General features: G+C 41.2%; 1 protein-coding gene across 2 annotated transcripts in view; it reads right to left on the reverse strand.

The window, feature by feature from the left end:
- BNIP3L (BCL2 interacting protein 3 like) overlaps positions 1–27,457 on the reverse strand; it is a 157,164-nt gene that overhangs the window by 112,665 nt on the left and 17,042 nt on the right. Inside the window, exon 2 of one of the 2 annotated variants that reach the window (XM_053718104.1) lies at positions 12,222–12,402. In XM_053718104.1, coding sequence (XP_053574079.1) covers positions 12,222–12,402 — 181 coding nt within the window. Of the gene's footprint in view, positions 1–12,221; positions 12,632–27,457 lie in introns of both variants that reach the window. The other variant, XM_053718103.1, reaches the window with a different exon arrangement.

Raw genomic sequence — 27,457 nt, forward strand, 5'->3', positions numbered from 1 at the left:
GCCCTCAACTTCTTTAGTCGACCATGGCGAGGCCTGTTCTGAGTGGAACCTGTCCTGTGAAACCGCTGTATGGTCTTGCCCACTGTGCTGAAGCTTAGTTTCAGGGTCTTGGCAATCTTCTTATAGCCTAGGCCATCTTTATTTAGAGCAACAATTCTTTTTTTTTCAGTTCTTTGCCATGAGGTGCCATGTTGAACTTCCAGTGACCAGTATGAGAGCGTGAGAGCGATAACACCAAAATTTAACACACCTGCTCCCCATTGTCACCTGAGACCTTGTAACACTAACGAGTCACAGGACAGTGGGGAGGGAAAATGGCTAATTGGGCCCAATTTCGACATTGCCACTTAGGGGTGTACTCACATTTGTTGCCAACGCTTTGGACATTAATGGCTGTGTGTTGCGTTATTTTGAGGGGACAGCAACTTTACACTGTTATGCAGGCTGTACACTCATTACTTTACATTGTAGCAAAGTGTCATTTATTCAGTGTTGTCACATGAAAAGATATAATAAAATATTTACAAAAATGTGAGGGTTGTACGCACTTTTGTGAGATACTGTATATCCTTTGCAGGCTCTGTCTTGGGTCCCTTGCTTTTCTTGCTCTACACATCCTTCCTAGGAAACTTATATCCTCCTTTGGGTTTCAGTACTACTTAGGGGGCGATTTATCAAGCTGAGGTGGAATTCAGCATTGCACACAAGCGCTTTTTTTACGCTCGCGAACAATTCCCGCCTCCTGCCCGTGCGTGATTGGGGACATGAAACCCAAATTTTTTTCTTTCATGATTCAGACAGACAGAGCATACAATTTTAAACAACTTTCTAATTTACTTCTATTATCTAATTTGTTTCATTCTCTTAGTATCATTTGTTGAAGTAGAAGCAACGCACTAATGATTTCTAACTGAACACATGGGTGAGCCTATCACAATCGAATATATATATGTGCAGCTACCAATCAACAGCTAGAACCTAGGTTCTCTGCTGCTCCTGAGCTTTGCTAGATAAAACATTCACCAAAGGATAACAAGAGAAGGAAGCAAATTAAATAATAGAAGTAAATTGGAAAGTTGTTTAAAATTGTATTCTCCATCTGAATCATGAAATAAATGTCCCTTTAAGTAACATTTATAAATAACACAAAAAACTTAATAATATTACAAATTATTACACATACCGCACCCAAACTTGGTTGTGGAGATCACTGTATATATAATTAACAAAACAGTGACTTCTGTTCTTTCAAACTTTATATTTGCAATATAAAGATGCCACCTTTTAGGCAGCGCTGGCACTGGTTCTAGCAGTCGAATAAATTTATTGATTGAAATGTAAATGTACTTGCGCTTGCTTTGCATCCCGTACATGAGATCTGTGTCATGGTTAATTAACGCTTGAGGTCATGGGACTTACAACATATCCATGGGAAATAAAATGTGTATAGTGCTTGCCTACTTTAAAGAAACTGATATCTTGTGCTGGTGTCACTCTCTAGCAATGAGCAATAAGCTTTCCTAATTTAAATATAACAAAACCCAAGCATTTTCTTTTGTGATTCAGACAAAAGCAAACAATTTTAAAAAAAGTTTTCAATTTGCTTCTATTATCAAATTTGCTTCATTCCCATGGAATTCTGTGTTGTAGATACCTAGGTTGGTGTTAGCAGCACTATTTCCTATAATGTAGTGCTACAAGCTAGTGCTCTTGCAAATGGAGAACATTCTTGCAAAACTGCTGCCATATAGTGCTCCAGATATGTGCACGCTCCTGAGCTACCTCACTGCTTTTCAACAAAAGATACAAAGAGAAATGACATGCTCTTTCAGAATCATAAAATAAAAAAAACATAATTTATGCTTACCTGATAAATTTATTTCTCTTGTAGTGTATCCAGTCCACGGATCATCCATTACTTATGGGATATTCTCCTTCCCAACAGGAAGTTGCAAGAGGATCACCCACAGCAGAGCTGCTATATAGCTCCTCCCCTCACTGTCATATCCAGTCATTCGACCGAAACAAGACGAGAAAGGAGAAACCATAGGGTGCAGTGGTGACTGTAGTTTAATTAAAATTTAGACCTGCCTTAAAAGGACAGGGCGGGCCGTGGACTGGATACACTACAAGAGAAATAAATTTATCAGGTAAGCATAAATTATGTTTTCTCTTGTTAAGTGTATACAGTCCACGGATCATCCATTACTTATGGGATACCAATACCAAAGCTAAAGTACACGGAGCCACAGCTCTAGTAGAATGAGCTGTAATCCTTTCAGGGGGCTGCTGTCCAGCAGTCTCATAGGCTAAGCGAATTATGCTCCGAAGCCAAAAGGAAAGAGAGGTTGCCGAAGCTTTTTGACCTCTCCTCTGTCCAGAGTAAACGACAAACAGGGAAGATGTTTGGCGAAAATCCTTAGTAGCTTGTAAGTAAAACTTCAAGGCACGGACTACGTCCAGATTATGTAAGAGACGTTCCTTCTTTGAAGAAGGATTAGGACACAATGATGGAACAACAATCTCTTGATTGATATTCTTGTTAGAAACCACCTTAGGTAAAAACCCAGGTTTGGTACGCAGAACTACCTTATCTGCACGAAAAATCAGTTAAGGAGAATCACATTGTAAGGCAGATAGCTCAGAGACTCTTCGAGCCGAGGAAATAGCCATCAAAAACAGAACTTTCCAAGATAAAAGTTTAATATCAATGGAATGAAGGGGTTCAAACGGAACTTCTTGAAGAACTTTAAGAACAAAGTTTAAGCTCCACGGGGGAGCAACACTTTTAAACACAGGCTTAATTCTAACCAAAGCCTGACAAAATGCCTGGACGTCTGGAACCTCTGGCAGACGCTTGTGCAAAAGAATAGACAGAGCAGAAATCTGTCCTTTTAAAGAACTAGCTGATAATCCTTTGTCCAAACCATCTTGGAGAAAGGACAATATCCTAGGAATCCTAACCTTACTCCATGAGTAATTCTTGCATTCACATCAATAAAGATATTTACGCCATATCTTATGGTAGATTTTCCTGGTGACAGGCTTTCGTGCCTGTATTAAGGTATCAATGACTGACTCGGAGAAGCCACGCCTTGATAGAATCAAGCGTTCAATCTCCATGCAGTCAGTCTCAGAGAAATTAGATTTGGATGATTGAAAGGACCTTGTATTAGAAGGTCCTGCCTCAGAGGCAGAGTCCATGGTGGAAAGGATGACATGTCCACTAGGTCTGCATACCAGGTCCTGCGTGGCCACGCAGGCGCTATCAGAATCACTGATGCTCTCTCCTGCTTGATTTTGGCAATCAGTCGAGGGAGCAGAGGAAACGGTGGAAACACATAAGCCAGGTTGAAGAACCAAGGAGCTGCTAGAGCATCTATCAGCGTCGCTCCCGGGTCCCTGGACCTGGATCCGTAACAAGGAAGCTTGGCGTTCTGGCGAGACGCCATGAGATCCAGTTCTGGTTTGCCCCAACGATGGATCAGTTGAGCAAACACCTCCGGATGGAGTTCCCACTCCCCCGGATGAAAAGTCTGACGACTTAGAAAATCCGCCTCCCAGTTCTCTACGCCTGGGATGTGGATCGCTGACAGATGGCAAGAGTGAGATTCTGCCCAGCGAATTATCTTTGAGACTTCTAACATCGCCAGGGAACTCCTGGTTCCCCCTTGATGGTTGATGTAATTAAGGTGAAATCAATACATTTAGTACACATTCTCCTATGGGGCTCCACCATGGCTTTCAAACATAATGAACAAGTAGGTTTCTCTGTATTAGACATGTTTAAACAGACTAGCAATGAGACTAGCAAGCTTGGAAAACACTTAAAACAAGTTTACAAGCAATATAAAAAAACGTTACTGCACCTTTAAGAAACACAAATTTTGTCCAAATTTGAAATAACAGTGAAAAAAGGCAGTTACACTAACAAAATTTTTACAGTGTATGTAACAAGTTAGCAGAGCATTGCACCCACTTGGAAATGGATGATTAACCCCTTAATACCAAAAACGGAATAACAAATGTCAAAAACGTTTTTTAAACAGTCACAACAACTGCCTCTACTGTGGCTTTTTACCTCCCTCAATACGACTTTTGAAGCCTTTTGAGCCCTTCAGAGAAGTCCTGGAACATGCAAGAAGAAGCTGGATGTCTGTGTCTGTAATTTTTTCTGCGCAAAAAAGCGCTAAAATAGGCCCCTCCCACTCATATTACAACAGTGGAAAGCCTCAAGGAACTGTTTCTAGGCAAAATTCAAGCCAGCCATGTGGAAAAAACTAGGCCCCAATAAGTTTTATCATCAAACATATATAAAAAACAATTAAACATGCCAGGAAACGTTTTAAAATACACTTTTATAAGAGTATGTATCTCTATTAATAAGCCTGATACCAGTCGCTATCACTGCATTTAAGGCTTTACTTACATTACTTCGGTATCAGCAGCATTTTCTAGCAAATTCCATCCCTAGAAAAATATTTTAACTGCACATACCTTATTGCAGGAAGACCTGCACGCTATTCCCCCTCTGAAGTTACCTCACTCCTCAGAATATGTGAGAACAGCAAAGGATCTTAGTGACTTCTGCTAAGATCATAGAAAACGCAGGCAGATTCTTCTTCCAAATACTGCCTGAGAAACAGTACACTCGGGTACCATTTAAAAATAACAAACTTTTGATTGAAGAAATAAACTAAGTATAAAACACCACATTCCTCTTACGACCTCCATCTTAGTTGAGAGTTGCAAGAGAATGACTGGATATGACAGTGAGGGGAGGAGCTATATAGCAGCTCTGCTGTGGGTGATCCTCTTGCAACTTCCTGTTGGGAAGGAGAATATCCCATAAGTAATGGATGATCCGTGGACTGGATACACTTAACAAGAGAAAATGGGGTTTCATTTCCCTTTAATTCATTAGGATTACATATTTATAACGTGCATTCCTTATTCAAACATTATTATATTTAATATGTATTTTAATACATATATTTCAAGATAAAAGCAAGGCTGGATAAACCTGTTTAAAATGTAATAGCCAATCATATTTCAGGTTGGGACACCTGCACATCTCCTTAGTCAAGTATATAAATATATCAAATGGACACATTTTAAAGAAAAGTGAAAGTCAAATAATTAAAAAAAAATAAAAAAAACATAATTTATGCTTACCTGATAAATTTATTTCTCTTGTAGTGTGTTCAGTCCACGGGTCATCCATTACTTATGGGATATATTCTCCTTCCCAATAGGAAGTTGCAAGAGGATCACCCAAGCAGAGCTGCTATATAGCTCCTCCCCTCACATGTCATATCCAGTCATTCGACCGAAACAAGACGAGAAAGGAGAAACTATATAATTTGGAAAAATTGTGAAGTGAAGACCAAGTTGCAGCCTTGCAAATCTGTTCAACAGAGGCCTCATTCTTAAAGGCCCAGGTGGAAGCCACAGCTCTAGTGGAATGAGCTGTAATTTTTTCAGGAGGCTGCTGTCCAGCAGTCTCATAGGCTAAGCGTATTATGCTACGAAGCCAAAAAGAGAGAGAGGTAGCCGAAGCCTTTTGACCTCTCCTCTGTCCAGAGTAAACGACAAACAGAGAAGAAGTTTGTCGAAAATCTTTAGTTGCCTGTAAGTAGAACTTCAGGGCACGGACCACGTCTAGATTATGCAAAAGACGTTCCTTCTTTGAAGAAGGATTAGGGCATAACGATGGAACAACAATCTCTTGATTGATATTCCTGTTAGAAACAACCTTAGGTAAAAACCCAGGTTTAGTACGCAGGACTACCTTGTCTGAATGAAAGATCAGATAAGGAGAATCACAATGTAAGGCAGATAACTCAGAGACTATTCGAGCCGAGGAAATAGCCATCAAAAACAGAACTTTCCAAGATAAAAGCTTAATATCAATGGAATGAAGGGGTTCAAACGGAACACCCTGAAGAACTTTAAGAACCAAGTTTAAGCTCCACGGAGGAGCAACAGTTTTAAACACAGGCTTAATCCTAGCCAAAGCCTGACAAAAAGCCTGGACGTCTGGATTTTCTGCCATACGCTTGTGTAAAAGAATAGACAGAGCAGAAATCTGTCCCTTTAGTGAACTAGCGGATAAGCCCTTTTCTAAACCCTCTTGTAGAAAAGACAATATCCTAGGAATCCTAACCTTACTCCATGAGTAACTCTTGGATTCACACCAATATAAATATTTACGCCATATCTTGTGGTAAATTTTTCTGGTAACAGGTTTCCGAGCCTGTATTAATGTATCAATAACCGAATCCGAAAACCCACGCTTTGATAGAATCAAGCGTTCAATTTCCAAGCAGTCAGCCTCAGAGAAATTAGGTTTGGATGGTTGAAAGGACCCTGAATTAGAAGGTCCTGCCTCAGGGGTAGAGACCATGGTGGACAGAACGACATGTCCACTAGGTCTGCATACCAGGTCCTGCGTGGCCACGCAGGCGCTATCAGAATCACCGATGCTCTCTCCTGTTTGATCCTGGCAATCAGTCGAGGTAGCAACGGAAAAGGTGGAAACACATAAGCTATGTTGAAAACCCAAGGGGCTGCTAGTGCATCTACCAGCACCGCACCCGGGTCCCTGGACCTGGATCCGTAACAAGGAAGCTTGGCGTTCTGGCGAGATGCCATGAGATCCAGATCCGGTTTGCCCCAACGACGAATCAGTTGAGCAAATACCTTCGGGTGGAGTTCCCACTCCCCCGGATGAAAGGTCTGGCGACTTAGAAAATCCGCCTCCCAGTTCTCCACGCCTGGGATGAGACTCTGCCCAGCGAATTATCTTCGAGACTTCCAACATCGCTAGGGAACTCCTGGTTCCCCCTTGATGATTGATGTAAGCCACAGTCGTGATGTTGTCGTGATGTTGTCCGACTGAAATCTGATGAACCTCAGTGTTGCTAACTGAGGCCAAGCTAGAAGAGCATTGAATATTGCTCTTAATTCTAGAATGTTTATCGGGAGGAGTCTCTCCTCCTGAGTCCACAATCCCTGAGCCTTCAGGGAGTTCCAGACTGCTCCCCAGCCTAGTAGGCTGGCATCTGTTACAATCGTCCAATCTGGTCTGCGAAAAGTCATTCCTTTGGACAGATGAACCCGTGACAACCACCAGAGAAGAGAATCTCTGGTCTCCTGGTCCAGATTTAGCAAAGGGGACAGATCTGAGTAATCCCCGTTCCATTGACTTAGCATGCATAGTTGCAGCGGTCTGAGATGTAGGCGCGCGCACTATGTCCATTGCCGAGACCATTAAGCCGATTACTTCCATGCACTGAGCTACTGATGGGCTTGGAATGGAGTGAAGGACACGGCAAGCATTGAGAATCTTTGATAACCTGGACTCCGTCAGGTAAATCTTCATCTCTACAGAATCTATAAGAGTCCCTAGAAAAGGGACCCTTGTGAGTGGTAACAGAGAACTCTTTTCCACGTTCACTTTCCACCCATGCGACCTCAGAAATGCTAGAACTATCTCTGTATGAGACTTTGCATTTTGAAAACTTGACGCTTGTATCAGAATGTCGTCTAGGTACGGAGCCACCGCTATGCCTCGTGGTCTTAGTACCGCCAGAAGTGAGCCCAGAACCTTTGTAAAAATTCTCGGGGCCGTAGCCAACCCGAAGGGAAGAGCTACAAACTGGTAATGCCTGTCTAGAAAGGCAAACATTAGGTACCGATAATGATCTTTGTGAATCGGTATGTGAAGGTAGGCATCCTTTAAGTCCACTGTGGTCATATATTGACCCTCTTGGATCATGGGTAGGATGGTCCGAATGGTTTCCATCTTGAACGACGGAACCCTTAGGAATTTGTTTAAGATTTTTAAGTCTAAGATTGGTCTGAAGGTTCCCTCTTTCTTGGGAACCACAAACAGATTTGAATAAAACCCTTGCCCCTGTTCCGTTCGCGGAACTGCGTGGATCACTCCCATCACTAAGAGGTCTTGTACACATTGTAGAAATGCCTCTTTCTTTACTAGGTTTGTTTCTTAAGGTAACCCTCTAATTTTTTATCCATTGGATCTGAGAAAGCACAGCTATCCTCCACCGGGATAGTGGTACGCTTGGCTAAAGTAGAAACTGCTCCCTCCACCTTAGGGACCGTCTGCCATAAGTCTCGTGTGGTGGCGTCTATAGGGAACATTTTTCTAAATATCGGAGGAGGGGAAAAAGGCACACCGGGTCTATCCCACTCCTTGCTAATAATCTCTGTAAGCCTCTTTGGTATAGGAAAAACGTCAGTACACACCGGTACCGCATAGTATTTATCCAGCCTACATAATTTCTCTGGGATTGCCACCGTGTCACAATCATTCAGAGCCGCTAACACCTCCCCTAGCAACACGCGGAGGTTCTCAAGCTTAAATTTAAAATTTGAAATTTCTGAATCCGGTCTCCCCGAATCAGAACCGTCACCCACAGAATGAAGCTCTCCGTCCTCATGTTCTGCAAATTGTGACGCAGTATCAGACATGGCTCTCGTGTCATCGGCGCGCTCTGTCCTTAACCCAGAGCTGTCGCGCTTGCCTCTTAACTCGGGCATATTGTATAATACTTCTTTCATAACATTAGCCATATCATGTAAAGTGATTTGTAAGGGCCTTGATGTACTTGGCCCTCAATCTTACGCACCTCCCGAGCGGGAGACGAAGGTACTGACACGTGAGGAGAGTTAGACGGCATAACTTCCCCTTCGTTGTCTGGTGATAATTTCTTTATCGGTACAGATTGACTTTTATTCAAAGTAATATCAATACAATTGGTACACATATTTCTATTGGGCTCCACATCGGCTTTTAAACATAATGAACAAGCAGATTCCTCTGTATCAGACATGTTTAAACAGACTAGCAATGAAGCTAGCAAGCTTGGAAATTACTATCAATAAGTTTACAAGCAATATAAAAAACGCTGCAGCGCTTTTTTTTTTTTTTTTTTTTTTTTTTAAAAAACACAGTTGAATAACAAAGAACTAATTCAGTTATAGTCAACAATTCTTTAAATGTATTAATTAGCAGAGGATTGCACCCATTAGCAAAAGGATGATTAACCCCTCAGTACCCAAAAACGGATATCAAATTAAGATTTAATGCTTTTATCACAGTCAAACACACTGTCACAGGTCTGCTGTGACTGATTACCTCCCTCAAAAACGACTTTTGAAGATCCCTGAGCTCTCTGGAGACGTCCTGGATCAAAGAGGAAGAAGCAGGAAGACTGTGCTAGAATTCTAACTGCGCAACAAGGTGCTAAAAAAAGGTCCCTCCCACTCCTATTACAACAGTGGGAGACCTGATATAACGGTTTCTATGCAGAAATATACGTTAGCCATGTGGAAAAAAATCATGCCCAAAAAGATTTATCACCAAAGTACCTCACAAAACGATTAACATGCCAGTAAACGTTTGAAAAAACAACATTTCAGATGCTGTGTAAAGTTATTACTAAGCCTGCTACCAGTCGCTTCTACTGCAGTTAAGGCTCACACATTATATCAGTATTAACAGTATTTTTTCAGTCAAATTCTAGTCCCTAGAAAATAACTCTACTGTGCATACATTTATCAGCCTGATACCAGTTACTACTACTGCATTTAAGGCTGTACTTACATCATACGGGTAACAGCAGTGTTTTCTTAGTCAATTCCATTCCCAGAAAATATTGTACTGCATATACCTCATTTGCGGGAGACCCCGCATGCTATTCCCATTTTCTGAAGTTACCCCACTCCTCAGAATGTCGAGAACAGCCAGTGGATCTTAGTTACGCCTGCTAAGATCATAGAAAACGCAGGCAGTTTCTTCTTCCAAATACTGCCTGAGATAGAAAAAACAGCACACTCCGGTGCCATTTAATATAACAAACTTTTGATTGAAGAATAATTAAGTAAAAACTCCAACTCCTCTCGCGACCTCCTTCTATGTTGAGGGTTGCAAGAGAATGACTGGATATGACATGTGAGGGGAGGAGCTATATAGCAGCTCTGCTTGGGTGATCCTCTTGCAACTTCCTGTTGGGAAGGAGAATATATCCCATAAGTAATGGATGACCCGTGGACTGAACACACTTAACAAGAGAAATGTTACTTTTGGTTATCAAATTTACTTTGTTCTCTTTGTAGCCTTTGATGAAACTTAGCTAGTTTCCCGAGAGCATACTGAGATAGGCTAAGGAGCATGCACGGTATCTAAATGGCACTAGTGTGTGCAACAATCTTATATATATCCCCTGGGGCATCTCCTATTTGTTGGAGGGGCTGCGGCATGGTAGGGGACATGACGCACATTTGGTGGACCTGCCCCAAGCTGAGACCCATCTGGAGCAAGTGCTTCTCACAGCTATCGAATATGGGTATCTCCCTCCCCAGAACCCCAGAAGTTGCCTTACTTCATGTAGGTACTAGCAAACTCCCCAGGCACTACGCTTCATTAAGTATTTACCTTCTTTCAGCTGTTAAGTTTAACATCGCCAGAGCTTGGAAGAGAACTAACCCCCCATCTTGGTCTGCCATTACTCAAACCATGGCCTATATCTACTCCATGGAAAAGACTATTTATTACTCCAAGGGGAGAGTAGACTTCTTTGAATTAATTTGGGCAGAATGGAAGATTAGGTTTGACACAACATGGCTGCCTAGCTTTGAGACTTAAGACATTATATCCTCCCCCAGTAGTATCGGTACACCATCCTACAAAGTCTTTAGTAGGTTCATACCCTTTGTCCTAGGTCCTGCTCCCCTTCCCCCCCCCCCCCTCTCCTTTGATGATCCCCTTTCCCCCCCCTCCCTCTTCACTTACCTCAAATTCAAGTGAAGTATGTTTGTATGGTTATGTAACACACATATTGTGCTTCCATAAAGGGACACTGTACCCAAAAAGTTTCTTTCGTTATTCAGATTGAGCATGAAATTCTAAGCAACTTTCTAATTTACTCCTATTATCAAATTTTCTTCTTTCTCTTGGTATCTTTATTTGAAATGCAAGAATGTAAGTTTAGATGCCGGCCCATTTTTGGTGAACAACCTGGGTTGTCCTTGCTGATTGGTGGATAAATTCATCCAAAAAAATAAAAAAGTGCTGTCCAGAGTACTGAAACCAAAAAAAAAGCTTAGATGCCTTATTTTTCAAATAATGATAGCAAGAGAACAAAGAAAAATTGATAATAGGATTAAATTAGAAAGTTGCTTAAAATTGCATGCTCTTTCTGAATTACAAAAGAAAAGAACATTTTTAAGTACAGTGTCCCTTTAAGTGTCCATTATTTATGTCATGTCATTGAAATTGTACGCTCTGGTCGTACTAATGTTGTACTTGTTTATTATATTTGAAAACCCAATAAAACATTTAAATAATATTATATATATCGTACTCAAGACTTGTGCATGGTCCTGTGCCAACCTGTGCAAGCTCTCGTGGAAAGGAGCTACATTTCAACAAAGGATACCAACAGAACGATAAGATAAATAAGTTGGACTTTGTTTTTAAAATCCTATTTTTACTTTGTATGTCCCTTTAAATCAGTTAAAGGGAGATCATTACTGTATATTCATATAAAAGCATATGGGTTATAGATTCCTCCAGTAGCATGCTTAGGTTTGAAGCTCTTAATACCCCTTTTCCACCACACTTACCACTTTGTTGACCCCAAATGCCTAGAGAGGGACATTAGGATTCCTCTAAGCATCTGATGATATTCTACTTGCAAGTTCCCTCCACCTGGCAAATGCATAACTGTGCCAGTTAGCGATAAATAGGGTCATGCATGGGGAGGGGGGCATTATGGGTAATGTTGCATGTGACATTATTTACCTCCGCCAGGTGGAGGGAGCATGTACGCAATATATAAGGAACTCCATAATGGAATCCTGTGCACCATCCTCAAATGATAGGGAGATATATTTACACCTAGGAATGTTGTGGGATAACAAGAGGTTTAAAATCGGATAACCCAAAAAATCTGTTGCCCTAGGTATTGGTCTTATGTGCCAAACCAAATATATGCTCATGGATTCCCAATATTGCAGCATAAGTTAAGGACGCTATACAGACTCTATTAAGTAAATTTCCAGTTACACTAGCAGACAGTTAAAGCTATAGTGAAAATCCTTATAATCCCACCAAAGTTTGCAGGAACACCCAAAGGAATAAGAGGTACAATAATGATGCTTGTATAATTTGTATAATGTCAATAAAATGTCACCTGTCACATTGTGAGCTGCTCCTAGAGCTGCTGGCTCCAGACTCATGCTGAGCGTCCAAGAGAATTTTCTCCATGTCCCCATTGTGGATGGACGAGGAGGATGGCACATGTTCCAAGCCTCCATTTCTGCTGCCATCGTTGTTGTTCAAGTTGCTGTTCATTTGTAGCTCTACCCAGGAACCTGTTTGATTAGACGGTTCACAGCTGTTAGACAGAATGAGACTAAAATCTCCCAGTCCAAAGTTATCAGACGAAGCAGATGGGTGAGGACCTTCCTGGTGAAGATAATCAGCCATTCCGTAAAACGCTCAACTGGCTATTCTGTGATATGATGTAAATGTTTTAACCCTCTGGATATCATCTGTTGGTCCACAATCAACTTGAATGATTCTATTCTCTGAACTAATATCCTGCAAGAGTGAAGCAGTGTCTATTATAAAATAAACCTTACTCCTACTTCATGCTTTTTTTAATCATCATGATTTACAACATTCTTGTTTTACAACACAATGCTAATTCCAGTCATGGATGACGTGAAGTGGAATGTGGAATGGAAGGAAACTGACATAATTAATTACTACTTATTAACTCATTAAAAAATAAACTAAGACGTAAACACTTGTGAATAATGTGCTTGCGCTGCCTTATCTGCATGTGACAGGCATAGCAAGTACTCCTTAAAGGGACATTCTAGTCAAAATTTTAATACACATAGATGAATTACATCTTTGAATAGAAACATATTTGCAATATAAATGTATTGGCAAAAATGCTTCTAGAAAAAGTTATCACTGTTTTAGTGTTAACATTTTTCTCTGCATGTGCATGTGAAGCACTGCTAGATATTCTCAGTGCACCAGCATTTTAAATACTGCAGCTGTTTAGAGAGCAAGTGGGACTTGTATCATGTCAGCAATTAAGAAATAGAGTCATTGTGAGATGGTAGAAGCACATTAGGCTCTCTGAACAAGTGCTGTGATTAAAATGCTGGTGCACGGTGCATACTTAAATACACTTTTGAAACAGCTATAACTTTTATTAGAAGCATTTTTGCTTATGCATGTATAATATAAAAATGCTTCTTTTCAAAATTGAAATGCATCCATGTGGATTCCAATTGTGGCAGGAATGTCCTTTTAACTTTCCAATGTCAGAATCAAGTAGTAATAACTTTACCTTAAATAAAAGTAAGACAATAAAAAAAATACAAAAAAGACTGACATCAATTCAAAAAGCAATATAGCCAGATTAAAAGATGTTAAAATATGGAACCTAAATACACAAGAAAAACCAATTAACTTTGTAAGAGTCAACTGTTTATGTTATTACATCTTCACAGAACGGAAATATTACTTTTTTTTTCCCCCTCAAGTGTATGAAAAAAAGTCACTTTCACATTCAGTTCTATTTTCAAATATACTTCTCTTAGCATAATTGTTTAAAAGCATATGTACATAGCCTAAGCAGCAGCAATGCACTACTGAGCTAGCTGGTGACTGTGCACTAGACATGTGTCTCTCTCACTGGCCTCCAGTAGTGCTTTGCAGCTCAGGAGCTCACTGTAACTATGTGTTTTATCCTTTTGCAGGGGTTAACACATTGTTAAAAGCAAGAAATAGTACAATAATAAAACGCAAAGAATAAAATAATATGATCTAGAGCAGTGGTCTCACAGTACCGGCCCTGGAGCCATATGCAGCCCTCAAAATTGTTTAATCTGGCCCTCCCTAGTTCATTAGGTAAATTATTAATTTGACCCCCATCAATTTTTTTGGATTCTAAGAGGTGTCACAGGTTGATTTATATCAGCACTCACAAGATAAATATAAAGACAACCATGCATAGACTCCCATTATGCATTACTTGGATAAATGTCACTTTTTTTTCCGCTCGAGAATGATCACTTCACTTGGCACTCACACAATAAATATACACTGTGAAAGTCTTTTGTGAACTACAACTCCCATCATGCACTACTACTTAAGTAAATGTCACTACCAGTTTCTAGTATATTCAGTTCCAGAGCACTCACTCTGTTCAAGTGGCCCCCATGGGAGAAGAACACTTGGTCAGTGCCCCCTGCATACAATGAGCTTGATACCCCTGATCTAGAGGATTCTCTTTTTTTGCACGTTTATGTCCCTTTTTTAATAAAAAAAACTATTTGAATGTAAAGTGAAACTGAAAGGAATTGCATGATAATATCTAAAACGGAGTCCTTTGACCCTAATGCTCACTGGCTGACAGGGACAACTCCCAAAGAAAAAAAATGCACAGAAACTAAAGACAAAAGCTCTCTAATACATGTTGAAACATTCTCTTATATAAAACAGATAACAATTTGGAGTATTTAGGGATATTGTAGGGAGTATTAACACATACTTAATTTAAAGCATTATAATATGCTTGGTTAAATTCTATTCATATTTTTTTTCTGTGAGAACGATTAAAAAAACGTTTAAACTGGCTACTGCAGGGAACAGTGTACATTTGTGATAGGCTGATGATATAATCACATACCACACCATACACTTCATAGAAAACAAAATTTATTCTTGCCTGATAAATTTTCTTCTTTTTGGCGAGAGTCCCAGCCTGGTTCATGGACTCTCACCACCAAGAAAGAAAATGATTTATTAGGTACGAATACATTTTGTTTTCTTTCTAATGGTGGCGAAGGTCCACAACCTTACACATGGGAACCAATACCCAAGCCGTGAAGAACCATCTTACCAAATGAAGCCTCTGCTGAGGCCAAGACATCAAGACAGTAACATTTTGTAAACGTAAGTAAAGAAGACCAAGTAGCCACTCTACAAATCTGTTCTACAGAGGTCACATTCTTGAAAGCCTAAGACGTTGAAATGGAATGAGTGGAAAAAGTAGTAATTCTGACAGGAGGCCGTTGACCCGCCTCCAAGTAAGACATGCAAATTAAACTTCTCAACCAGAATGACAAATAAACAGAAGTATCCTTCTGACCCACTTTTCTGGGTACAAGACAAATAAGCTTAGAGACTAACGGAAATCCTTTGTAGCATCCAAATAGAATTTCAACACCCTGACTACATTTAAGTTATGCAGAAGTCTCTCCTTAGAAGACTTCAGATTATTGCATAAAAAATTAACAATTATCTCCTGATTAATGTTTGCCGGCGAGACTACTTTCTGCAAAAATCATGAACAATTTGTAACACTGCCTTATCCTGGTGGAAAACCAAATACAGTGGATCACAAGATAAGTCATATAATTTGGAAACCCTCCAAGCTGAAGAAATAGCCAGTAAAAACAGAACTTTCCAGGATATAATTTTGATATCCAGAGAATGATTATGCTCAAAAGGATAAACCTGCAATGCCCTAAGTTAAGACTCCATGGAGGTGAAACAGGTTTAATAACAGGTCTGATCCTGACTAAGGCCTGAACAAAGGAATGAATATCAGCAAGATGAGCTAACCTCTTATAAAGCAAAACAGAGAGCGCCAAAATCTAAGAGAACTGGCAGACAAACCCTTATCTAAACCATCTTGTAGAAATTGAAGGATACAGGGAATTCTCACAGAATGCCAAGAATAACCCCTATCAGAAGCAAGATATGCTTTCCACACATGATAAATCCTTCTCATCAAAGGCTTACGACTCTGTAGCAATGTGTGAATTACCGAATCAGAGAAACCTCTCTGAGAAAGAGAGTCAACCGTTCAATCTCCATGCAGTTAGGCTGAGAGACTGAAGGTTTTGATAATGAAACAGACCTTGAACCAGAAGATCCAGCCGCTGAGGAAGACGCCACGGTGAAGCACTGGACAATCTAACAAAATCGGCATACCAGGTCCTGTATGGCCACGCTGAAGCTATGAGGATAGCGGACACCCTCTCTTGCTTGCTTGAGCCACCACTCTGGGGAGAAAACCAATTGGAGGATATATGTAAACCAACTGATACTGCCAAGGAGCTGTCAAAGCATCCCCCAGCTCCGCCAAAAGATCCCTTGATCTTAAACCGTATCTCAGTTTGTGGTTCAGACGAGATGCCATTAAGTCTATCTCTGGAAGACCCCAGCACACTACCAGCTGATCGAAGATCACCTGATTGAAAGACCATTCCCCCGAATGAAGAGTCTGACAACTGAGAAAATCCACATCCCAGTTTTCCATTCCTGGGATGTGAATTGCTGAAATGGTGCACCGATATATCACTGCTCAGTTCAGAATCTGAGACACCTCCTGCATCGCTAAGGAACTGCGGGTACCGTATGATGATTTATTTACGTCACAATCGTTATATTGTCTGACTGGAAGCAAATAAATGGGACTGAATGAAGTAGAGGCCAAGCTTGCAGAGCCTGGAAGATAGCTCTGATATTTCAAGACATTAATAGGCAAAGTCACCTCTTGAAATGACCACGCTCCCTGCACTTGGCGACAACCCCAAAACTGCTCCACAACCGGACAGGATGGCATCAATGGTAATTATCTCCAATGCCGGCCTGAGGAAACTAATTCCTCTGGAGATTGGATCTGGAGATGTCCACCATGAGAGTCTCGTGAGGTGGTCTAGATGGACTAACTGTGACAGATCGGAATGGTCCCCATTCCACTGCTGGAACATGCACTATTGGAGAGGTCGCAGATGAAACCTTGCAAATGGTATAGCATCCGACGGTGCTACCAAGAGACCTACAACCTCAATCCACTAAGCTACTGAATGATGAAATAGAGATTGAAGCCTTTGACAGGCTGCATATAGCTTGATCTTCCGTTGGTCCATAAGAAACAGCTTCATTTCCACTGAATAGATGACGACCCCCAGAAAATACACCCTTGTTTGAGGGGTTAGAGAACTCTTGGCTACATTTATCATCATGACTGCTAAGAAACCAAAGACGTTTCTCTGTGTGAGAAGTCTCTAAAGGAAAAGAAGAATCTACAATCAAGATATCGTCCAGGTAGGGCCTCATCGCTACCCCTTGAGCCTGGATCATCGCAAGTAGGGCTCCCAGAACCTTGGTAAAAATGTGAGGAGCAGTAGCCAGACAAAAAGGTAAGGCTACAAACTGGTAATGTTTGTTTAGAAAGGCAAAACAAAGAAACTGATCCGGGTGGATAGGAATATGCAGATACGCATTTTTCATGTCTATGGTAGAAATGAACAGTCCCTGAAGAACTAGAGGTAGGATTTATCTTATTTACATTTTGAAAGAAGGAACCCTCAAGAACCTGTTCAGGATCTTTAAGTCCAAAATAGGTCTCCTTCTACGGAACTATGAAGAGGGTGGAATAAAAACCCTTCCAGTAGTCCGCCCCTGGTACAAGGACAATTACACCCATATCCTCTAGATCCTTCACAAACTGAAAGAAAGCTGTTCTCTTTTCTGGACATCTGGAAATATGTGAGAGGAGGGTGAGATTTGAAGCCTATCCTTGCGACACTATCTCCACAACCCAAGTATCCTGGATAGACTGGGCCCAGACCTCTCGAAAAAAAGCTCAGTCTGCCCCCAGTTGCCAAAGGGACGTTCATGTGATATTAAAAAGTCAAAAAAACAATTGTTTTCCTGCTATTAAAAGATGGCAGCTTGATAGTAATAAACGTTTGCTGCATATATTGGAAACCAAAATGAGGTTACAAAAATATATTTTAGCACCGTTTCACGAACATTCTTAGCCTCTTTATCAGCCACCTCACGGCGCAATCGGAATTATAATCTATGCAACGGGTGGGTATTAATGAATAAAGGAAAAAGACCGCAGGCAAAATGAGAAAAAAAAACAACCTGAACAGGAAGTTTTTTTTGGAAACTTTGATTTCAGTTTCCAAAAATGGAAGCAATTTTTTTGTACTTTTTCAATGCCATTTTTAAATCAAGACAAATCCAGGAGCAGGTTGCTGCTGGCTCTTTGAACCTTACACCTGGCTCCTAACGTTTTGGGTTATTCTCCATATAGCTATACACAAATACCACTGTCTGGCTCCTAAATTTGTCGACCCCTGTTTCAAATATGTTTTTTAATATAAGCATTGTACATGTAAACAACAATCCACTACATTGCAATAGATCTGCATAGAGACAACTCTATGTAGTATGTCAAGCAATGTGAGTGAAAGGAAATACCAATCCCTGTAAATTAGACTGTGATTCACCCTTTTAAATAGTCACATTTCTAAAAGGAGGATGGTTTTTGATGGCATAGCTTCTGACTCTCTCTCTCTCTCTAAGAGTACCATAAAGCTCTGTCTTGGGTCCCTCAATTCTTCTCAACCCTTGTTGGAAAACATATTTTCTTATGGGTTCAAGTACCAGCTCTATACAGTGGCGTCACTAGGGTTGGTGTCACCCGGTGCGGTAAGTTATGGTGTCACCCCCCCCCCCCCCCGGAAAGCAGACACACACAAAAACACAGGCACACACACATACAAACACTCAGACACACTTAAAAACATACTCAGATGCACACACAAACACTCGGAAACACACTCAGACACACACACACAAAAACTCAGACACACACTTACAAAATATGTAAACTGCACTTTATTAATTATAAAGCTCATGCCTAGAGCTGCTCCCTGGCTCAGCAGAGCATCAAATGAAAAATAAACAGAGCACTCTAAAAATAAATCACTAAAGAAAAGGTTTAGGCGCAAACTATGAAAATTCTGCTCTCTGACTCTGTTCTAAGCCTGTCAGTGCACAGCCCCGGGCCGCGTGCCTACCGCTTCTTATGGCCAATCACCTCTGCACTCTGCCCACCCCCAGACCCCCGCCCGCCCTCCTACCTGTTCAGTGTGCACTTAGTGTACCGTAACCGTAATGGTCTGGTGGGCATCATACGTGGCTCCTTCACTTTAAAGACAGTGTCAAACAGTCATGCGGTCAGGTGCCAGGCATCCCCTCATGATTTGCCAGTTTCCATTTAGAGAGACAGCACAGCAGTGAGTGACTCCACTGCTCCACATGTCACTGAGCAGTGAGCACAGATAGGCAGGCAGGTTTAGGCTAGCAGCGCAGCTTTGCAAGCCCCACGGCATGCCCACAACACAGCGAAATTGGGCAGGGGAGAAGCAAAGTACAAACAAGCAAAAGCAGCCGGGAAAACTATTTGTTGAAATTGCAGCACTGGCTCAAGGGGCAAACAATTGTGTGTCTACAACTTCCCCAGTCCCACCAATGTTCCCAAATGCCAGCCCCTCTAATAAAAAAAATCTATGCATCTCAACATTGTATTTCTTTGAATTTCAATAAAATTTAAAAAAAAAAAAAAAAAAAATTTTTTTTTTTGGTGTCACCCCCTGGAGGGTGTCACCCGGGTGCGGCCCGCCCCCCCCCGCCCCCCCCCTAGTGACGCCACTGGCTCTATACTGAAGACGCATAAACTATCTCCCTGTTCCTGTTGTCTCTCCCTTTTTTTTTCTCAATAGGGGATGCACCATCCGCCATATCTAAACTACTGCCAGCACACTCCCATGCTGGTAATTTAAAACCAAATCTGCCTAAAGTAGAACCGCGCTGCTTAAACAGGGAATCTGCTTTACCGTAGCGATTCACTTATGCAGTTCTACTTCTAATCAACTTTAACCCACTGCTTAGTGCTTATTTTTATTACAACAATGAAACAGGATGCTAAATTGCTACTTACAGGAAAAGTGTCCAACCTGGTTGCAATTTTGTAAAAGGGACATCCAATCCATTTTAATTCTGTTACTAAGAGAACAAAATAAATTTGAAATCTTTTGTTGAAGAACATATCTAGATATGCATGTTTCTTGATTACTATAAGGCAGCAGTGTTTGCAAGATTGTATAACATTTGGTTTATTACACTTCACAGCTTCATCACGCTTATTTACACCTGGTGTTGGAATCAGACAGAAGTCTTTGTCTGTAAAAGAACATGTTCAAACAAACAGTTGTAAAAGGACAGCTGCTCAGTCTTGTGCACTGTGTTATGTGCACCTTTTCAGAGGCACCAGTTCCTACTGAACATGTACAAGATTTCACAACTTTTATACACACACAAGTCTGTGATTGGCTGACAGTTGTGATGTAATACATGGCATTGGGAAATTTAAGGAAACTTTAACATGTGTCAGAAAATTAATCTACTGCTTGTTTAAAATTTGAAGTGTTAGTGTCTTTGTATTATGCACTTGGTTATGGATAGATAACTTCCTGACACAACCCCACAAGGGTGCTGGCTCTCTATAGTGAGGAAAATTAGTAACTATTGCTGCAAAAATCATGTGGCAGTAGAACTTAATTTCTGTAATGGTAGCTCTCTTATCTAGCTACAGGTAGTGGCTTCACTGAGAATTTTGAAGTGCGAGAAAAGTCATTTGCTGTTTTTTGTTTGTTTGCTTTTTTAAAGAACCAGTAATACAGTAGATTTGCATAATTGACAAACACAAGATAACAAGACAATGCAATAGCACTTATCCTGAACTTCAAATGAGCAGTAGATTTTTTTCTGACACATTTTTTCTGACAGCCATCAGCCAATCACAAATGCATATACGTATATTCTGTGAACTCTTGCACATGCTCAGTAGGAGCTGGGGACTCAAAAAAGGGAAATATAAAAAGACTGTGGACATTTTGTTAAAATTGCTGCTGTATCTCAATCATGAAAGTTTAATTTTGACTTGAGTGCCCCTATAACACAATCTGTTATGTTTACTTTTATTTACAATATTTGTTTTTTTACCATCCCTTTAGGCTTACAGAACAGCAGGTAGATAAAGCTTATCTTAAACATAAGTCAAGGATCAAACCGTTGTGCGGCTTTACAGGGGTAGTTACAGAGGTAGTTCCTGGCTGCCATAAATGTTGTGTATTTTAATGTTAGCAAACAGTTCTTCCTGCTAGTGACCCGTTCGATTGTGCTCAATTATTTTGGCTTCCTTAGTAACTTTCTAAGAACACTGACTGTTTATTGTGTTTTATATATAGCATGTTTTCAACATGTGAACCAAGCTTACTGAAACGCAGCATCAAAAGAAGGGTAAGCCTATTACCAAAGTTCAAAAACACCATCACGCGGTTATGTAAAGGCCACGGAAAGTTCACATATTTTTCATGCAATTTAAAGAACTGTTTTTGACGAAGGTTCAACAAACCATTTTCTGCACTACAGACGGTCTGTAGCTCAGCATTCCTAATGCACATAAAACTAGTTACATTCTGTTTCCAGAATATCAGCACATTTGCATCACTGCATGAAACCCAATTTTGTTTTCTTTCATGATTCAGAGAGCACAACATTTTAAACAACTTTCCAATTTCCTTCTATTATCAATGTTGCTTTATTCTTTTTGTATCCTTTTTTGAAGAATCAGCCATGCACTACTGGGAGCTAGCCGGACACATTTATAAGCCAAAGGCAACAGGCATATATGTGCAGCTACCAATCAGAAGCTAAAGCTCAGCTCCTAAGCCTACCTATGTATGCTTTTCAACAAAAGGATACTAAAAGGACAAAGCAAATTAAATAATAGAAGTAAATTGGAAAAGTGTTTAAAATTGTATGCCATAGCTAAACCATGAAATCATTTTGGGTTTAATATCCCTTTAACTGTGGTCAATGAAACAATCACATTTTTATGCTACAGGATATCATCTAATATTTAGCTTTCAGATGACTTGTTATTTATAAATTATAATGATAAACAACAATAGTAATGTTTAAAGGGAAATAAAAGTGCAAAAAACATAATTTATGCTTACCTGATAAATTCCTTTCTTCTGTTGTGTGATCAGTCCACGGGTCATCATTACTTCTGGGATATAACTCCTCCCCAACAGGAAATGCAAGAGGATTCACCCAGCAGAGCTGCATATAGCTCCTCCCCTCTACGTCAGTCCCAGTCATTCGACCAAGAATCAACGAGAAAGGAGTAACCAAGGGTGAAGTGGTGACTGGAGTATAATTTAAAAGATATTTACCTGCCTTAAAACAGGGCGGGCCGTGGACTGATCACACAACAGAAGAAAGGAATTTATCAGGTAAGCATAAATTATGTTTTCTTCTGTTATGTGTGATCAGTCCACGGGTCATCATTACTTCTGGGATACCAATACCAAAGCAAAAGTACACGGATGACGGGAGGGATAGGCAGGCTCATTATATAGAAGGAACCACTGCCTGAAGAACCTTTCTCCCAAAAATAGCCTCCGAAGAAGCAAAAGTGTCAAATTTGTAAAATTTGGAAAAAGTATGAAGCGAAGACCAAGTTGCAGCCTTGCAAATCTGTTCAACAGAGGCCTCATTCTTAAAGGCCCAAGTGGAAGCCACAGCTCTAGTGGAGTGAGCTGTAATTCTTTCAGGAGGCTGCTGACCAGCAGTCTCATAGGCTAAACGTATTATGCTACGAAGCCAAAAAGAGAGAGAGGTAGCAGAAGCTCTTTGACCTCTCCTCTGTCCAGAATAAACGACAAACAGGGAAGAAGTTTGGCGAAAATCTTTAGTTGCCTGCAAGTAGAACTTGAGGGCACGAACTACATCCAGATTGTGTAGAAGACGTTCCTTCTTTGAAGAAGGATTTGGACACAAGGATGGAACAACAATCTCTTGATTGATATTCCTGTTAGTGACCACCTTAGGTAAGAACCCAGGTTTAGTACGCAGAACTACCTTGTCTGAGTGAAAAATCAGATAAGGAGAATCACAATGTAAGGCTGATAACTCAGAGACTCTTCGAGCCGAGGAAATAGCCATTAAAAACAGAACTTTCCAAGATAACAATTTTATATCAATGGAATGAAGGGGTTCAAATGGAACACCCTGTAAAACGTTAAGAACTAAGTTTAAACTCCATGGCGGAGCAACAGCTTTAAACACAGGCTTGATCCTAGCTAAAGCCTGACAAAAAGCCTGGACGTCTGGATTTTCTGACAGACGCCTGTGTAACAAGATGGACAGAGCTGAAATCTGTCCCTTTAATGAACTAGCTGATAAACCCTTTTCTAATCCTTCTTGTAGAAAAGACAATATCCTAGAGATCCTAACCTTACTCCAGGAGTAATGTTTGGATTCGCACCAGTATAGGTATTTACGCCATATTTTATGGTAAATCTTTCTGGTAACAGGCTTCCTAGCCTGTATCAGGGTATCAATAACCGACTCAGAAAAACCACGTTTTGATAAAATCAAACGTTCAATTTCCAAGCAGTCAGCTTCAGAGAAGTTAGATTTTGATGTTTGAATGGACCCTGTATCAGAAGGTCCTGTCTTAGAGGTAGAGACCAAGGCGGACAGGATGACATGTCCACTAGATCTGCATACCAAGTCCTGCGTGGCCATGCAGGCGCTATTAGAATCACTGATGCTCTCTCCTGCTTGATTTTGGCAATCAATCGAGGAAGCAGCGGAAAGGGTGGAAACACATAAGCCATCCCGAAGTTCCAAGGTGCTGTCAAAGCATCTATCAGAACCGCTCCCGGATCCCTGGATCTGGACCCGTAGCGAGGAAGTTTGGCGTTCTGGCGAGACGCCATGAGATCTATCTCTGGTTTGCCCCAACGTCGAAGTATTTGGGCAAAGACCTCCGGATGAAGTTCCCACTCCCCCGGATGAAAAGTCTGGCGACTCAAGAAATCCGCCTCCCAGTTCTCCACTCCCGGGATGTGGATTGCTGACAGGTGGCAAGAGTGAGACTCTGCCCAGCGAATTATCTTTGATACTTCCACCATTGCTAGGGAGCTTCTTGTCCCTCCCTGATGGTTGATGTAAGCTACAGTCGTGATGTTGTCCGACTGAAACCTGATGAACCCCCGAGTTGTTAATTGGGGCCAAGCTAGAAGGGCATTGAGAACTGCCCTCAATTCCAGAATGTTTATTGGAAGGAGACTCTCCTCCTGATTCCATAGTCCCTGAGCCTTCAGAGAATTCCAGACAGCGCCCCAACCTAGTAGGCTGGCGTCTGTTGTTACAATTGTCCAGTCTGGCCTGCTGAATGGCATCCCCCTGGACAGGTGTGGCCGATGAAGCCACCATAGAAGAGAATTTCTGGTCTCTTGATTCAGATTCAGAGTAGGGGACAAATCTGAGTAATCCCCATTCCACTGACTTAGCATGCATAATTGCAGAGGTCTGAGGTGTAGGCGTGCAAAAGGTACTATGTCCATTGCCGCTACCATTAAGCCGATCACCTCCATGCATTGAGCTACTGACGGGTGTTGAATGGAATGAAGGACACGGCATGCATTTTGAAGCTTTGTTAACCTGTCCTCTGTCAGGTAAATCTTCATTTCTACAGAATCTATAAGAGTCCCCAAGAATGGAACTCTTGTGAGAGGAAAAAGAGAACTCTTCTTTTCGTTCACTTTCCATCCATGCGACCTTAGAAATGCCAGAACTAACTCTGTATGAGACTTGGCAGTTTGAAAGCTTGAAGCTTGTATTAGAATGTCGTCTAGGTATGGAGCTACCGAAATCCCTCGCGGTCTTAGTACCGCCAGTAGGGCACCCAGAACCTTTGTGAAGATTCTTGGAGCCGTAGCCAATCCGAATGGAAGAGCTACAAACTGGTAGTGCCTGTCTAAGAAGGCAAACCTTAGATACCGGTGATGATCTTTGTGGATCGGTATGTGAAGGTAAGCATCCTTTAAATCCACTGTGGTCATGTACTGACCCTCTTGGATCATGGGTAAGATTGTCCGAATAGTTTCCATTTTGAACGATGGAACTCTTAGGAATTTGTTTAGAATCTTTAAATCTAAGATTGGCCTGAAAGTTCCCTCTTTTTTGGGAACCACAAACAGGTTTGAGTAGAACCCTTGTCCTTGTTCCGACCGCGGAACCGGATGGATCACTCCCATTATTAACAGATCTTGTACGCAGCGTAGAAACGCTTCTTTCTTTATCTGGTTTGTTGACAACCTTGACAGATGAAATCTCCCTCTTGGGGGAGATAATTTGAAGTCTAGAAGGTATCCCTGAGATATGATCTCTAGTGCCCAGGGATCCTGAACATCTCTTGCCCAGGCCTGGGCGAAGAGAGAGAGTCTGCCCCCCACTAGATCCGGTCCCGGATCGGGGGCTCTCGGTTCATGCTGTCTTTGGGGCAGCAGCAGGTTTCCTGGCCTGCTTGCTCTTGTTCCAGGACTGGTTAGGCTTCCAGCCTTGCCTGTAACGAGCAACAGCTCCTTCCTGTTTTGGTGCAGTGGAGGTTGATGCTGCTCCTGTTTTAAAGTTCCGAAAGGGACGAAAATTAGACTGTCTAGCCTTAGCTTTGGCTTTGTCTTGAGGTAGGGCGTGGCCCTTACCTCCTGTAATGTCAGCGATAATCTCTTTCAAACCGGGCCCAAATAAAGACTGCCCCTTGAAAGGTATATTAAGTAATTTGTAACATCAGCTGACCAGGATTTTAGCCACAGCGCCCTACGTGCCTGTATGGCGAATCCTGAGTTCTTAGCCGTAAGTTTGGTTAAATGTACTACGGCCTCCGAAATGAAGGAATTAGCTAGTTTAAGGACTCTAAGCCTGTCCGTAATGTCGTCTAGCGTAGATGAACTAAGGTTCTCTTCAAGCGACTCAATCCAAAATGCTGCCGCAGCCGTAATCGGAGCGATACATGCAAGGGGTTGTAATATAAAACCTTGTTGAACAAACATTTTCTTAAGGTAACCCTCTAATTTTTTATCCATTGGATCTGAGAAAGCACAGCTATCCTCCACCGGGATAGTGGTACGCTTAGCTAAAGTAGAAACTGCTCCCTCCACCTTGGGGACCGTTTGCCATAAGTCCCGAGTGGTGGCGTCTATTGGAAACATCTTTCTAAATATTGGAGGGGGTGAGAACGGCACACCGGGTCTATCCCACTCCTTAGTAACAATTTCAGTTAGTCTCTTAGGTATAGGAAAAACGTCAGTACTCGCCGGTACCGCAAAGTATTTATCCAACCTACACAGTTTCTCTGGTATTGCAACGGTGTTACAATCGTTGAGAGCTGCTAAGACCTCCCCTAGTAATACACGGAGGTTCTCCAATTTAAATTTAAAATTTGAAATATCTGAGTCCAATCTGTTTGGATCAGAACCGTCACCCACAGAATGAAGCTCTCCGTCCTCATGCTCTGCGAGCTGTGACGCAGTATCAGACATGGCCCTAGCATTGTCAGCGCACTCTGTTCTCACCCCAGAGTGATCACGCTTGCCTCTTAGTTCTGGTAATTTAGACAAAACTTCAGTCATAACAGTAGCCATATCTTGTAATGTTATCTGTAATGGCCGCCCAGATGTACTAGGCGCCAAAATATCACGCACCTCCCGGGCGGGAGATGCAGGTACTGCCGCGTGAGGCGAGTTAGTCGGCATAACTCTCCCCTCGCTGTTTGGTGAAATTTGTTCACATTGTACAGATTGACTTTTATTTAAAGTAGCATCAATACAGTTAGTACATAAATTTCTATTGGGCTCCACCTTGGCATTGGAACAAATGACACAGATATCTTCCTCTGAGTCAGACATGTTTAACACACTAGCAAAAAAACTTACAACTTGGTTATAATCTTTTTTAGCAAAAAACGTACTGTGCCTCAAAGAGGTACTAACGATTAAATGACAGTTGAAATAGTGAACTGAAAAACAGTTATAGCATCAAACTTTAAAACAACAAAACTTTTAGCAAAGGTTTGTTCCCATTAGTAAAATAACAATAATTAAATTTGACATAAAAAATACAAAGCAACGTTTTTATTCACAGTCACTATAAGAATTCTCACAGCTCTGCTGAGAGAATTTACCTCCCTTCAAAGAAGTTTGAAGACCCCTGAGATCTATCAGAGATGAACCGGATCATGCAGGAAATGTAAAAGTAACTGACTGGTATTTTTTGATGCGTAGCAAAGAGCGCCAAAAACGGCCCCTCCCTCTCCCACACAGCAGTGAAGAGAAAAGAAACTGTCACAATTAAAGCAAAAAAACTGCCAAGTGGAAAATAATGCCCAAATATTTATTCACACAGTACCTCAGCAATGTAAACGATTCTACATTCCAGCAAAAACGTTTAACATGATAAATAGTTATTAAAAAGGATTAGTGACCTTTAACAGAGTAGTTCCGGTGAAATACCATCCCCAGAATACTGAAGTGTATACATACATGTCATTTTAACGGTATGGCAGGATTTTCTCATCAATTCCATTCAGAAAATAAAAACTGCTACATACCTCAATGCAGATTCATCTGCCCGCTGTCCCCTGATCTGAAGCCTTTACCTCCCTCAGATGGCCGAGAA

This window comes from Bombina bombina, chromosome 6 (genome assembly GCF_027579735.1).
Source record: "Bombina bombina isolate aBomBom1 chromosome 6, aBomBom1.pri, whole genome shotgun sequence".
Taxonomy (NCBI): Eukaryota; Metazoa; Chordata; class Amphibia; order Anura; family Bombinatoridae; genus Bombina; species Bombina bombina.